The sequence below is a fragment of the Carya illinoinensis genome, chromosome 11 (genome assembly GCF_018687715.1).
Source record: "Carya illinoinensis cultivar Pawnee chromosome 11, C.illinoinensisPawnee_v1, whole genome shotgun sequence".
Classification (NCBI taxonomy): Eukaryota; Viridiplantae; Streptophyta; class Magnoliopsida; order Fagales; family Juglandaceae; genus Carya; species Carya illinoinensis.
In genome coordinates, this window is record NC_056762.1 from 6,167,796 (window position 1) to 6,181,903 (window position 14,108).

At 39.4% G+C, this 14,108-nt stretch overlaps 2 protein-coding genes and 1 pseudogene across 3 annotated transcripts; 1 reads left to right on the forward strand and 2 right to left on the reverse strand.

The window, feature by feature from the left end:
* Positions 1–318: 318 nt before the first annotated feature.
* Positions 319–7,309, reverse strand: LOC122281471 (protein EARLY FLOWERING 5). The gene is made up of 9 exons (XM_043092968.1): positions 7,058–7,309; positions 5,162–5,255; positions 4,863–4,948; positions 3,576–3,625; positions 3,401–3,470; positions 3,239–3,320; positions 2,657–3,099; positions 1,844–2,365; positions 319–898 (listed from the first exon to the last, which is right to left on the reverse strand). The coding sequence occupies exons 1-9, from the start codon at positions 7,136–7,138 to the stop codon at positions 680–682; spliced, it is 1,647 nt and encodes a 548-aa protein (XP_042948902.1). The 5' UTR covers positions 7,139–7,309; the 3' UTR covers positions 319–679.
* Positions 7,310–7,941: 632 nt separating this feature from the next.
* LOC122281472 (protein NUCLEAR FUSION DEFECTIVE 4-like) lies at positions 7,942–13,585 on the reverse strand. 2 transcript variants are annotated; one of them, XR_006230238.1, is made up of 3 exons: positions 11,327–13,585; positions 9,772–11,030; positions 7,942–8,355 (listed from the first exon to the last, which is right to left on the reverse strand). XR_006230238.1 is itself a non-coding variant. In XM_043092970.1 (2 exons), exons 1-2 carry the CDS (start codon positions 11,777–11,779, stop codon positions 9,834–9,836), a joined length of 1,650 nt encoding a protein of 549 aa, XP_042948904.1. In that variant the 5' UTR covers positions 11,780–13,585; the 3' UTR covers positions 7,942–9,833. The 2 variants fall into 2 exon arrangements, 1 of the variants encoding a protein (XP_042948904.1); XM_043092970.1 differs by having other exon boundaries at positions 7,942–11,030.
* LOC122282153 lies at positions 11,800–13,845 on the forward strand (annotated as a pseudogene).
* The last annotated feature ends 263 nt before the right edge of the window (positions 13,846–14,108 follow it).

Below are 14,108 nucleotides of genomic sequence, written 5' to 3' on the forward strand. Positions count from 1 at the left end.
CTCGTCTCCAAAATTCGAATGAATGTCAAACCCCTTAAAACCGTACTCAATTTTCAGTACAAAAGGGCACTTCATCCGTTGTGTCTACTGTCTATAAAGATTTTGGATTCAACAATCCCTAATAACCAGGAACAGTTGAATGTCAGCCACATCTTACAAGTAAAACTTCTTGATCAGACAAGAATACTTGGTTGAAGACGTCAGAATGTGGAACATATTAAGTTAAGAACCATTTCCTATTTTTTCTCATCAACAGAAACAGAAAATCATAAGTTTGCATCTTCAGCATCTAACGACGATCTAGAGAGGGAAAAGGTAAAAAAAAAAAAGCAAGTCTTGAGTATTATCAAAGGCATGAGTGTCATTATCTCCTAATTCAATTGTAGTACAGCCTCGAATTTGCTTTCATGATCTATCATTCTCTCATGGATATCAGCTCTAGTTACACATTTTTCTCAGAACTAAGATTTTTAAAACAAAGCAGTCAGAGAAATTAATTACCACAGGTACAAGAGAGGTTCTCCAATGAAACAGCACCAAAGCAAACAGAGGCTACTGGCAACAATGAATAATGCTGCAATTCCCCAGATCAAATACGGTAACATGTACACTTGGTTTCTTTTGATTACATGTGTGCCTCCTCTATATTCCTTGCACCTTCTCACCAGCTAAAATAGTCTCAACCATCAAGTGCACCAAGCGCTTTCATGTCCTCCAAAAAGGCCACATATGAGTCATCAATGCTCTGTTTCTTTGGTGCTGATGATGAGTTTGCTGGTTCGGGCTTCACGACAGTAGGACCAGTTGGCCCACTGACCATTGCAGCACTTGTGAGTGATGATTTTGGCTTTCCTTTCGGGACAGCAGTCTCTCTCCTCACTCTAACAGATGCAGGAACCTGAGTTCAGATCCAAAATAAGTTAATGGAGGGTAGATCACAATGAAAGTTCAAATAATCAAAGTTCAAACCAGCCAGACAAACTGGAGTAGAACTTGAATAAGGAATCTTTTTAACCCATGTCAGCTCCCCACACAGATGCCATTTTATACTATTACTAGATTGTAGTTGATTGCACATCCAGTAAAAATCAAAATTTTTTTTTTTTTTTTACAAGTAAATATCACAAAATTTGACAACCCAATGAGTATGCTATTTATAAGCCTAGTGTGACTACTTAGTGTAGGATCCATTATATTCATGAAAAAAATATTAAATTACCAATCATTCTTACGTAAGCTGATGTGGAAGGTTTTTACATCAGCAGTGTGTTTCAACAGGCTTGCAAATAAATTTACTTAAAAACTATATGGCTTCAGAACCAGTTTATTCATTCTCACTCAACTAGCTATCCTTTTTTGAAAACTTCACCATATCCCAATGCTCTTATATTGAAAATTGCAGTGACGAACTTCCCAACCCCTGATATTGTGCCTCTTCATATATGTAAAACAGTGTCCTTATTCTATTATGCTACAAGTTTGATGGTGTAATTTAACAATTGTGGATCATTCGTACGGATACACATTCAGATTAAAACATCTTATAGGTCTATAAATGCTCAAAGCCACAAATTGACGCAACATGTTTATTCTCCCGGATGTGTGATATGGAGATGGAATAGCCAGGAATTATTGGAACTCCTCCACATGTGCAATTTTTTATTGTCCTTTTATCAACTTTTAATTGCCCCAAATTAGTTGGGCTCTTTGCCTCTCAGCAAGCTGAATAGATGGACAGAGAGGATGCAAATGTATTACTTTTTTTTGGCAGTAGGATGCAGACACATTACTACAAGAACTTGGAAAATTTGGACATATAACTAACAAAGGAGAACCAACTAACCATAGCTGTAAGTTCTGGAGTGTGCTGAGCTAGTGGCCTCTTAACAACAGTAGATGCGGCAGATTTGATATATGAAGGTTTCTGAGGACCAGATGGCCTATTAGAAGCATGCTCATCTTCTTGGAAGGTAGGTGGAGGACCAGGTGGAAGTGGTGGTCTCATCATCGGGGGAGGCCCGGGGGGAGGACCATATGGAGGCCTTGGCATTAGCGAATGCATAACTCCAGGGGGACCTGCTAAACCGGGAAGTCCAGGACCAGATAATGGAGGCCGCATATCTGGAGGAGGAAGCAGTGGGGGATGCCGTGATATTCCTGGGGGTAATACATCAGGCTGTAAAGTTGGGAGAAGGGTGGGTCCAGGTGGAGGTTGGTGGCGTGGAGGGGGTGGGGGTGGAACCATTCTTGAGAGATCCTGAGTTGCTGAAAAATTATTGGTATCAGCATTAGATGGTGCACCTTCTGACTGGTTACTTGATTTCAGTGGCAGCCCAGGCGGGGGAGGAGGAAGCACGGCAGGCACCTACAAAGGAGATATTATCACTATCAAGTGCAACTTGGAATAACCACGATTAATTCATAGAGTTAGATTTCCAGCCAAGTATATACTTTTTTTGGGCATGAAAACCAAAAAGGTATTTAATCCTGTCCATTAACATTCCAAATTTCACAAGAGCAAGCCTACTTAGCAAGGTGTGATCCATCTCTTTTCTGACAATTTTTTTTTTCTTTTTTGGGATAGGTAACCTCTTTTCCAACAATCTTATGTATTTCGTGATAGACCAAATCCCAGAAAGTATGAAGACAAGCTTACCTGAGCTTGCTCCTTGGACTTCAGGCCGTCTAACAGTGCGGGTTGGTTTGTCTCCTTTTCACCTCCACTGATACCAGGTGGAGGCGGCAGAGCAGACAATTGGAGTGGAGGAGGAGGAGGAGGAGGAGGTGTAGGGCGATTTGCAACTTGCTCTTTTGGTGGGGGGCCAGGAGGTGGTGGTGGTGGCGGCAAGGGTGGCGCAGGTAATGGCATAACCAAGTTTGGTGGGGCAGGCGTTGGGGGCATTGGAGGTGGAGGAGGTAGAGGCAAAGATGGAGGTTTAACAGAGCCATCCCCAGAGTCGATGCTTTCAGTATCTGGCAAGGGGGGAGGTGGTGGAGGTGGAGGTTGAGGAGGTGCAGCTAACTCAGCATCTTCTAACTCTGTCTTTGATGATGACGCGGAAGCACCGGATGAAGCAGAAGACAAGGGAATTCTAGGCCCTACAGTTCAAATTCAAAAGCATGATGAGAGAGAGAGAGAGAGAGAGAGAGAGAGAGAGAGAGAGAGAGAGAGAATAAACTGAAAATATCTAATTAACATTTAATGAAGAAAGAAGGAATGCAGAGAAAAGGGACAGGCCTATTGATGATTTATACATGGGAGGCTTTCCTGGTGGTGGGGCACCAGTAGGGTTCAGCATGGGATGATAGTAAACAGAGTCCTGCAGCCACAAATTAGATGAGTGCGGGTTCAAGAGCAAGCAGAAAAGAACTGGAATGATCTTCACAAGACAGATCTTACTTCAGGCTTTGGATGCTTGACTTTCTCTTCTTCTTCTGCAGTTGTCCGTCTTCGAGGAGGTCCCAAATGGCTGAGCAGAAGATAAGTTTAGTTTGTAAATTAAAACAAACAGACATTAAATCTAAAATCCAACCACATGCACAGAAGTAAATTAGGAAGTGATATGCTTCTTCACCTGAACATAACAGGGGCCTCACCCTTCTCCCGCATTTTCTCTTCATATTCCTGTCAAAGAGGAAGTATGTGATCATCATGCACAGATGATCAATGCTGATAAGTTGCAGAAAAATATCAAGTCAAACTAGTTTGACATGCAACAACAATAAGATCGTTGCTTTTGTAAAGTGCCAATTGATTACACACTAAAGATTAGATCATTTTCCTTTTTAAAAAAAAATAGATAAATCCTCTCAATTACTACTTAGATGAAGGGGGTTTTGCCTTCCAGTAATTACTCAAAAAAAAAAAGTGAGAGAATCAAACTATCACCAGCTATGCAGAGAATATAAAAAAAGTGGATGAAGCATCCATTTCAGCCTTTTAGAGAGAGGCGGAAAGGAAGCGTATGTTCAACAACTTTTTTCAGTTTACAGAAAATTATAATCGCTTAACCTTTACAAGAGTCAGTCAATTAGAATGAATAAATCAGAATTTGATGTAACCTAGAAGCATTACCAAAATTCAAACTGATGAAGGGCAAAAAGAAGAAAGATGTCAAATCTATGGTCAAAAAGTTGCATATCTTGTTTGCAGGTCTGGAATGCTCTCAGCGTTTTTTCTTTTGGTGATTTCCAGCAACTAGCCAATAAGTCTTGAAACCATGGGCTATGGGACTTAAGATAGAAACCTTTAATTATCAAACCCTTGTACTTGTCCAAAGACACCTAAACATAGCCCATTCCAAAGAAATAAAACTATAGAGGGAAGACACATTTTACTGCCCCGTTCTAACTATGCTGACAATTCCTAAATACCCCTAACATACTAACCCTTGGCGACCTTCAGTTTTCTCCCCCAAATTGTGCTCATCGATATTACTATTTCATGACTTGGTAAATAGTACAAAAAATGAACAGTGATTAGATAATGCTCAATGAATGCTGTTATGACTAAAGACTTCCTAAGAATGCTGCCATGACTACTCTTCATTCACCAATTACATGCCACCCTGTATTTGTGACCAACTTAGAACTATATTTCATCAGAAAAAAAGCCACCCTGGTACTTTTTCAAGTATGCAATGAACTGGATACGAACATTATGATTGGAAAGTTTTTAGGGGTACCTTAGAAATATGAAAACTAAGTAAATTATTTTTTTTATAAGCACTAAGTAAATTATTCCCTAGATAAAAGTATAGGTAAAGCATAATTGATGAGAACCAACACATGTTGACATTTCCACTGATGCAAGAGAGAAGAGTTGCAAGGAATTTGTAAGAACATCTCATGTATGACCATACCTTCCTCTTTTTTAAAACAAGGTTATACGTGTCCTCTAGTTGCCTCTTCTTGTGTTTTCTTGCTTTGTCCAAAGCACCATCAGCCTCTGCACCGATTAATAACACACATGGAGTTGCATATTAGCAGTCTTTTGTGTATGATGAGACACACAAGCAATTGACATAATCTATTCTGTATTATGCATTATGTTCTCATGCAAGAAATTCTGATTGTTTTGTGATAATCATCTTATAATTTAAAAATGACAACCAATGTCCCTGTTATCAAATGGGAGATAATCAAACAGAACATGACTTACTCATCATTTCCAACTTCTCGATTTGCTCCCTAAGAGTTTCAGGATCTTTCTTCAAGAGCCCCACCTCTCTCACCTTTTTCCTTTCTTTCTTGTTCTGTTAATCAAATAGCACGACGTCAAAAAAAAAAAAAAAAAAAAGGGAAAACATAACACAATGTACATATGTTTTAGAAAACCACACATATGATGATCACAACATAACATTTGTGAAGTTAGATGAACAAATATGTACCTAAGATCTTAGTGAACTAAACAAATGTAGAAAGAGCAACAGCCTTATCTAGTACCCACTAAGTAAGACTAACCATTTCACAAGCATACTTACGTGCTTTAATGTACTCAGAAAAATTAAACTTACCAGTACATCAAAGCACCGGCATATTCAAAATAGTTTATTCCTGTGACTATTTCTCATAAGCTAAAAAGTGATTACAAATGAACCTCAACTTGAAGCTGCCATTAGCTTAATGCCACACCATTCAGAACTAGGTTTTTTTTTTTTTTTTTTAGGTAATCAAGAAATTTTATTCATAGGAAAATAAGGCATAGCCAAAGTATAACCCCGTGTACTCGGGCCTTGCCCTTTTCATGTTCTAATATATCTCTTTTTACTTATCAAAAAAAAAAAAAAACTAGTTAGTATATGTAAGAGGTCGTTCTGTTGGAAAGAGCAGCAACAAAACAAGATATTATTTTGAAATATATATATATATATATGCTAGTAAAAAACAATAAATTGAGCACGGACCAAAGAATTCAGACACAAAAAGGGTGTAGTTATTTAGAAGTGATTAACCCCTAGGGGTTGGCTCAAGTGGTAAAGGCCTTAAGCTTGGAAGTATGCTCCCTCCAGGTCTAAGATTCAAATCCCACTGGGTGCAAATAATCTCTAGGGGCCATCGGACTGAGGGGTTTTATCCTTAATTACCAGAGATGCACTTGCGGAAAACTCCTTTCCAAGGACCTATGCACCCCTGAAATTAATCGGAACGCTGCTCTCGGACATCCAGTGCCAATAAAACAAAAGTATTTAGAAGTGATTAATCAGTTCCATCTCACAGCATTCCTTAAGAAACTTGTTCTTAAGGTTCATCACCCTGCCTCCAATCGCCATCTCATTTTTCTCTGCTCAAAATGTCCCTCTTCTTGTTGTTTTGTTTTTTCTTCTAAGGCCTAGTTTGGTTTCACAAACCTTTAAAACCATCTCAACCTATATCATCTCAATATCCAAACACCATTCAAACACAAACATTTTTCAATTTCAAATTTTCAATCTTTTCATCTAATCATTACAACTTTTCCAAACTTCTAAACAAAACACAAACAACAATTCAACTTTTCAAATCCTAAAAAAAAATATTTTAAAAAATTATATTCTAACCCTCATTTAACTTTATAATTTTTTTATTCAACTTTTTATGTTCTCATGAAAGATTAATATATCTCATAAGGCTACAAATTTTGATCAAAAGTAACAGAACTCCCCAAAAGTCCAAAAGAGAACAAAGAACGAGGGAGGTTTTGAATCACAGATATTTCACCCACCCAACCCGTCCAAAATAAAGTAGCTAAAAACACTAACAAACTTTATAAAGTCAAATAGTGCTATCGAGGCTTCATTCTATCCAGATTGTATCGTTCTTGAGCAACAAAGCGAACAAAAAAAGCATGTAATTTTTTTTTGTTAAAAAATAATTTTGTATCACTTCCCCAGTTTTCTCGGAAATTAAACGCAAAGCAAACTTATTTTAGGGCAAAAGCAATCGGTACAAGGCCGCACAAACGGCGAAAATCGATTACAAAATTTCACGAAACAGTGCAAAAAAACCAATAAAACAGAACACGTAATGGCGGGTTCAGACACGAAGACGGGGTAGTTTAAGAGATGGGAATTACCCGTTTAAGCTCCCTCTTGCGGAGCTCCTTACGGAACGCATCCGTAGGGTTCATCGCCTTGCCTCCCTTCGTCGTCTTCATCTTTCAACTCAGTATCTGCCTCTCTCTCTCTCTCTGCTAAAAAATCCCCTCTTCTTCTCCTTCTGCTTTATGTTGTCCGATTAAAAAATCGCAGCCAAAACGGAGGTCACAGAGGCACAGAGCGAAATGGAAACTCTGTGCTTGTGGATGTTCTTAATTTGTAATTACGTATATATCCCCTGTTGTTTCTGATAAGAGAACTGCTAACCATATCGTTTTAGTTCGTTACAGGCCACGGCCCTACAGAAGCTAGCCCACTGCGTTTTAGTTCTGGGCTTGTGCCCGAAGAGAATACCATCTTTTATATATCATTTCAAATATATCATCAAAAATTAATTTTTCTATTTTATATATTAATTTTTATAATATATCATACATTAATTTATCTATTTTTTCTTCATATCATTTAAATTTATACCTTTTAATATTTTGTAGAAAAAAAAGTACAAGAAGAAATAAATTAATTTGGAAGAAAGAGTACAAGAAGAGATAGTAAATAAATTAAAAAATATTTACATTTGTGCACGGTCTCTTCTACATCTAGCAGCAATCCTGTAGAGAAATGAAAAATAAAAATAAAATAGAGAATCCGTTATATGCACATTTGGGTTACTTTCTTTTAAATTTTACATAAAAATAGGTTTTACAAAACCCATTAGGAGTGTTCTAAGGTACTTTTCATTTTAAATTTTAGACAAATTTTATTCTTAAGGCGATGTGTAGAATATATTTATTGAAATACTTGCATAATATAATTTAATGTAACAGATAAATTTTAAAAAATAAATCTTACAAACCTGAAAAGAAAAAACAAAGGAAGAATTATTTTTCATTATTTGTTACAAAATAACACCTTCAGCTCTATAATAACAATGCAAAAGGGTATCGAAAAATGCCTTTGAGGGTGATCTTCAAAAGCATCACCACGAGACTAAAATGCAAATACATCTGATAACTGGGTAGAGAAGAACTCCCACAGCAACCTCGGATTCATATACAAAAAGAATTATCACCCTCCTTGCTAACTCTGCATCATGGGATCTGTTTTATATTAGTCCAGTTCTGATTCCAAAAAATGGACTCTTCTGATTTCTTCTCGTCTGACCTCTGTGGCTTTTGCAGCCTATGCCTTCATCATGATCCAAACAACTGGTGCATTCCCCATGTTGTTCATGCCCGATGTTTTAATCCTCCTTCTCATAAAATGTTTCTCAACGCTAGAGACACGCCAGTTAGGAGGACTGTAAACTCAGTAAAACTGAATGTTCTACTTAGATCCAATAGGCTACAACTGCTATAGATTATATCAAATAAAGCTAGAGATGGTGTGGATTTTCAAATAAAGGAATTTATCATCCTGAAAAACCTCTGGTCTCAGTTGTTTCCCCTGGTACCATCTCAAGGTTTATAGCATAGTCTATTGATGAAACCTAAAGCTAGAAATTAGAACCAAAAAAAAAAAGAACAAAAACTTAAACATAGTGAGAAGTTTTACAAAAGAGAAATTGTTGGTCTACAACTCTACACAAAAATCTTAGACAATAAAGTTATCAAGTTAACGTGGCTCAATGCGATCCATTATATTGTAAAACTCAGTTTATCCATTTTCCATTATTACAAGGTACCAACATCGTAATCATTATGGTACACACCACATCAAACATCAAATATCTATACATCATTGTAACAAATCTAAAGCAATCAGTCCTTAATCTATTTAAGTCATGGTTGATCCTGTAAGCTTATGATCTTGCAGCAAAGCCATGTCCAGAACTTGATTGACCAATAAAGCAGTAGAAACCACATGTATAGTTATTTATTAAGAACAAATTGTAGGGGGTGTAAATTTGCATACCGACACCATTTCAATCAATTTCCATTCATGCAAATCTCCATTTGCTGTCCAGGAAGTAGGTCACTGTTTCTAGGTTTATAACCTCAATACCCACCACATAATTCTTTACCTAAAACTTAAAGAGTAATGCTACGTATAGTCGTGGAGTCCACAAATGCCACGCAATCGTTTTGAAAAAAAGTGGGATCCACTGTTAAAAAATTAGTTTTTTCATGTGGGTCCTATATTATTTACTTTTTTCAAATGGATTACACAGCACTTGCGTACTCCACAACCACAAATATCATTTTTTATATATAATAATGCCTCTAAGTTATTCCCCTGCACTCTGCAGCCACCGACATTACTGAATTCCCAACAGTCCTTAAAAGAAAAATTACAGCCTTTTAAGGAACGTGTGCTGTATCCTAATGCAAGTATTCCAAGATAAATATGGATCCTTGCACTGTTTCACGCCACATGGATGCCAAGTTCCTCCAGTCTAGTTAACTATAACGATATATTTGGTCATTATTATCCATAAAGTTCTAACTGTCTACGGTCAAAATGAAATAAGTTGAACCTACAAAGCTACCTTATGAAATACTTTTTCCAGAGCTAATACTAGTTCTCATGCAGGAGATTTTGCCAAAAACATTTGAATCCATATTGGCAATTATAAACTGAACTTAAAAAGAAGGACAGTGTTGACTCCCCTCCGATCCCTGATAGCCCAACTAAACTTTCACACGAGAGAGAGAGAGAGAGAGAGAGAGAGAGAGAGAGTTTTGGCTTTAACCTCGTTCTCACCAGCCGGCAAAAACTTCACGACTCCTTCAGAGTACTTAGCAGTCTCAGCAATTACTCACTGAAACAATGTAGCAGTCTCCTACGTACAACCTGATTATAGAAATGTTTAGTCCGAAAGTACAACCACAAGGCAGCAAGAGAGCCCAGAAGAGTAGCAGAAGCCATGATGATAAAAGATAACATGAAACAATGTGTTCCAGTGCATGTGTTGCCCTCCGCTGATGATTCCTCATCATATAGATACCCAATAACCCTCACGGAAAATATAAAAGATCCAACAGGGTTTGCTATGGTAATTGTATTGAATATGGTACCCATATGTACCACACCAAATATCTCGGAAGTGATTATAGGCATTAATGACCACTGGGAACCATAACAAACACCCACCAATATTGAACCAGCAAACAGAGCTCCAGGAAAACCAGAAGCAATCACCACATGACCAATGCTCATGGTTGCTAGAGTGATGACCATGAACAATGGCCTTGCCCATCCTCTAGCATGCAGGAAATAATCTGATACATAGCCAGCTCCAAAACGTCCAAGAAAATTCCAGATACTCCACAAAGAAACCAAAGTACTTGTCTCGAAGTTAGTGTAACCAAGAGATCCTCCTATCTGGCTGATGTTATTCACTGTGGCAAGTCCTGAGCCCATACCACATGCCATGGCAAGAAACAAAATCCAGAAGTCTATCGTGCGTATAGCTTGCAACAGATTCAGGTTTTCTTCTGCTGGGAAAGGTCTTTCTTCGTTACCATCCACCTCTTGATCAGTACTGCCGGGCACACAGCCGTACCCAGCAGAATCTTGTCCTACATACATCTTCTCAGCATCTGCTTGGTTAGGATCATCCATTGGTTGGCCCCCCTCAATAAAGAGATTATGTGAAAATCCATTAGAATCCCTTTGATGGGCTCTAATCGCCACGCAAAATGGTGAGACAAGCAACAACATGAGCAGGACAAATGTGCCTACACGTATTGACAATCGAAAGGTAATAACATTCTCCAAAATTATGACGACCATAAGGTAGGCAGCGATAACCAGAGCAATTAATGAGAAACTATCTAGGTGCTTTTTTTCATCTCCTTCAATTGTGTTGTGGATTCTCACAAACCACATGAACAACAGGGCATTGACACTAGGCAAAAGAGCCAGCATCAGAAGGTAGGATGTTGGATCGTTATTGAATATTGTCTGATATACTTGAACTAAAATTGCTCCACTCAAGCCAATAAAACCCTGAAAAAAGAAAGATATGCATCTTCAGTATACATACTTCAATCACAACAACCCACAGGCAGCAAACTTGAACCTAAACTATCAAACACTAAGCCTCAGATCATAACAACCCAACAATCAAAACCCAGAAGAAAAAGCATACTTCTTGTATCAAGGAACTCATGTTGCTGCAGATACATTCTCTTTTCGACAGAGAACTAAACTATCAAACACTAAGCCTCTGATCATCACAAAGAATCGCAAACTTTTTTGGACAAAAGCAGAAGCTTTTCACATCGGAACTAAAGTGGAGGTACCTTTATAATGCCAATGATGGTGCCCCTGTAATTGGAAAAGTTCCGTACGCCAGTGACCAAATTCGAAGTGTTGAAGAAGGTCGCTGCGTGGGCTGCCACCAACATGAACAAGCACATGGCGGGCACAGGCGGCCGGGGGATCAACCCGACGACGGAGGCCCACAAAAGGAAGAAGCCAACGAAACACTGGACCGCACCCGCGAGGTGGACCACCCAAGGCCCAGTACGGCGGCGGTGATTCGCAGTGGCTGCGGAGTAGAGAAGACCGGAGAGGACGCCGAAGTTGCCGCCGATGTCCTTGAAGACGGAAACGGTGTCGAGCGTGGATTGATCGTAGCCCTGGCTTGATTTAAGAAGGGAGGAGTAGATGGAGAAGGTGTATAGGAAGCCACTGGTGCACTGGATCCATATGCTGGCTGCGGTGGAGACCCATTTGTTATGGAGCTTATCCATTTTAGTCTTGTTTCGAGTTCATGGGATTCTTTGAATTTGATCTCTGCTTAAATATAACAATTCTTCTACAGCTATTTCTCCGCAGGTGATACGATGTCTACTTCATAGGCTGTCTTGATCAACAGCTGTTTCTTCATCGACGACTTGAGCTGGTGGCACTCCTGAGTCCTGTGGTCTTGACAATTGTACACTGCCTCTTCTGAACAGCCTTCTGTGTTTTCTTTGGGGTTTTGCTTTTGTCCGTGTCTAATTGCAATTTTGTCATCAGCTCTTCTACGCACAGTCGCTTGATGCAAGCGGTGGGGAGTCGCTGACAACACGTCAGCAGGAAAAAAGGAAAAAAATGTGCAACTTTTTTATATGTAGTCGTCTCATATAATCGGCGTGGAATCTCTAACACCACGTCAACAGATATTTTAAAAAAAAAAAATGAGTCAGAAAGTTAAAAACAAAACAGAGCCTTGGACCCCCGTACGCAAGGAAGTTTATCACCAGAGATGTCTCTGGTTCCTTCTAGCGCCAGGTTCTCTCTCCCTCTAAAATCTCAGGGCTTTTCCTTCCTTCCTTCAACCTCCATACTCATTGGAGAAACTGTTATCCCCACAACCATGTCTTTTTATTCTTCTTCTTCAAGGCTATTGACACTTCCAAAGCCAACCTAGACGAAGAAAATCTCTCTCAGGTGCTCAAATACCACCAGCAGACCAAGCACTCCTACGACAGGTATCCCTGAGGTCCCCATGGCCTGGACTGGGCCAACCAACCCAACCCTTTTCGGCGCTATCTCTCTGTTCCTCTCCTCCCGCTTCTTCACTTCCCCACCAAGACTGAACCCCAAAACCCAAACCAAACCTATAAACCATCACCCTCCGATTCCCCTCTCTACTCCTCTATATTCCTCTCTCTCCCTCCTCCAAAACCCATTTCCTATTCCACCATTTTCCAATTATTCTACGACTCCCTTGCTCTCTCCGCTTGGAAAACCACTGGATACTCCATTTGGTCCCTCCGAGTCAATCCCGGTAGCTGAAATTTGCACCCAACCGAAGCATATATAATTTCCCCGCCAATCGATTCACTGTCCAGCTCACCTTTCGTTGCGCATTATGCTCCGAAAGAGCATTCTTTGGAGCTCAAAGCCAAAATTCCATCAGGCTTCTTCCCCAAATTCTTTCCCGAGAACTCGTTTCTTATTGGCCTTTCCTCCATTTTCTGGCGCGAGGCCTGGAAGTATGGTGAGCAAGCTTTTCGGTATTGCAATCACGATATTGGCCATGCTATCGCCGCGGTGACGATGGCGGCGACGGGCCTCAACTGGGATGTGAAGCTTCTAGATGGACTGGGATACCAGGAACTGAAGAAGGTCATGAGGCTTGAATGTTTCCCAGAATTCAAATACCCCTCTAGGCCCGTCAGAGGTAAGTTTCGGGAGATTGAATTCAAGCACCCAGATTGTTTGCTCCTAGTTTTTCCTAACGGAATCGGTCAAGAAAAATTACAGAGAGGGAAGGAAGGAGGAATGAAAAGTCGCAAAGGAGGTAACTTAGAGTTTCGAAGTGTGATCGGTTTTGAAAGAGTGGAAGTTTCAAACGATGCGTTTTTATTTACTACCACATCAGCAGCCGCTTACATGGCGCTTACCCCGGGCAATTGCATTCAGAGTTTTTTAAAAATGTGTGGAATAAAAACAAAGAAAAATCAAAACAGAGCTTTCGGATTTCATCTAGCTTTCAGGTGTTTCTTTCTCATGTCCAATCGTCTATATTTTGTATGTGTTTCTTTGTCTTCGTGCTCGTTTTAGTTGGTTCCATCCCTTTACTAGTATAATGCAATGGCCTCTACTCTAGCTTCCTGTAGGTACCGAAATGGCATTTGAGGGCAAATGCCTGCTTCTAAACTTTGTTGGAAGAGGCAATCCAAATCCCCTGCCGCCAACAATGCGAATGTTGGTAATGGGATCTATCTGAGGTCTCAGATTGGAGTTGGAGAATGAGACTTCGTTCTGAAGAAACAAAGGCTAGAAATTTAAAGGTTTTTTTTTTTTTTTTAAATCATGACTTTGGAAAGACAAATTATACAATCAACTAAAACACACCCAGATCACAACAAAGAATGAAGAAGCAAAACTTACTAAGAAAATTAAAGCAAATCATTCACAGAAAATAGAAAAGAGAAAAAAGAAAGTGGGAATTGAGTTAGTGAAGCTAGCCTCTGTAATCCATCGACACCCATTTTTATCAAGACCCTCCGTGAACATGATAGCTAAGACTGTCTTCGTCACCTCACCTGCACCCAAAATCAAATCTTAACTACCTTTTACACTCAACAA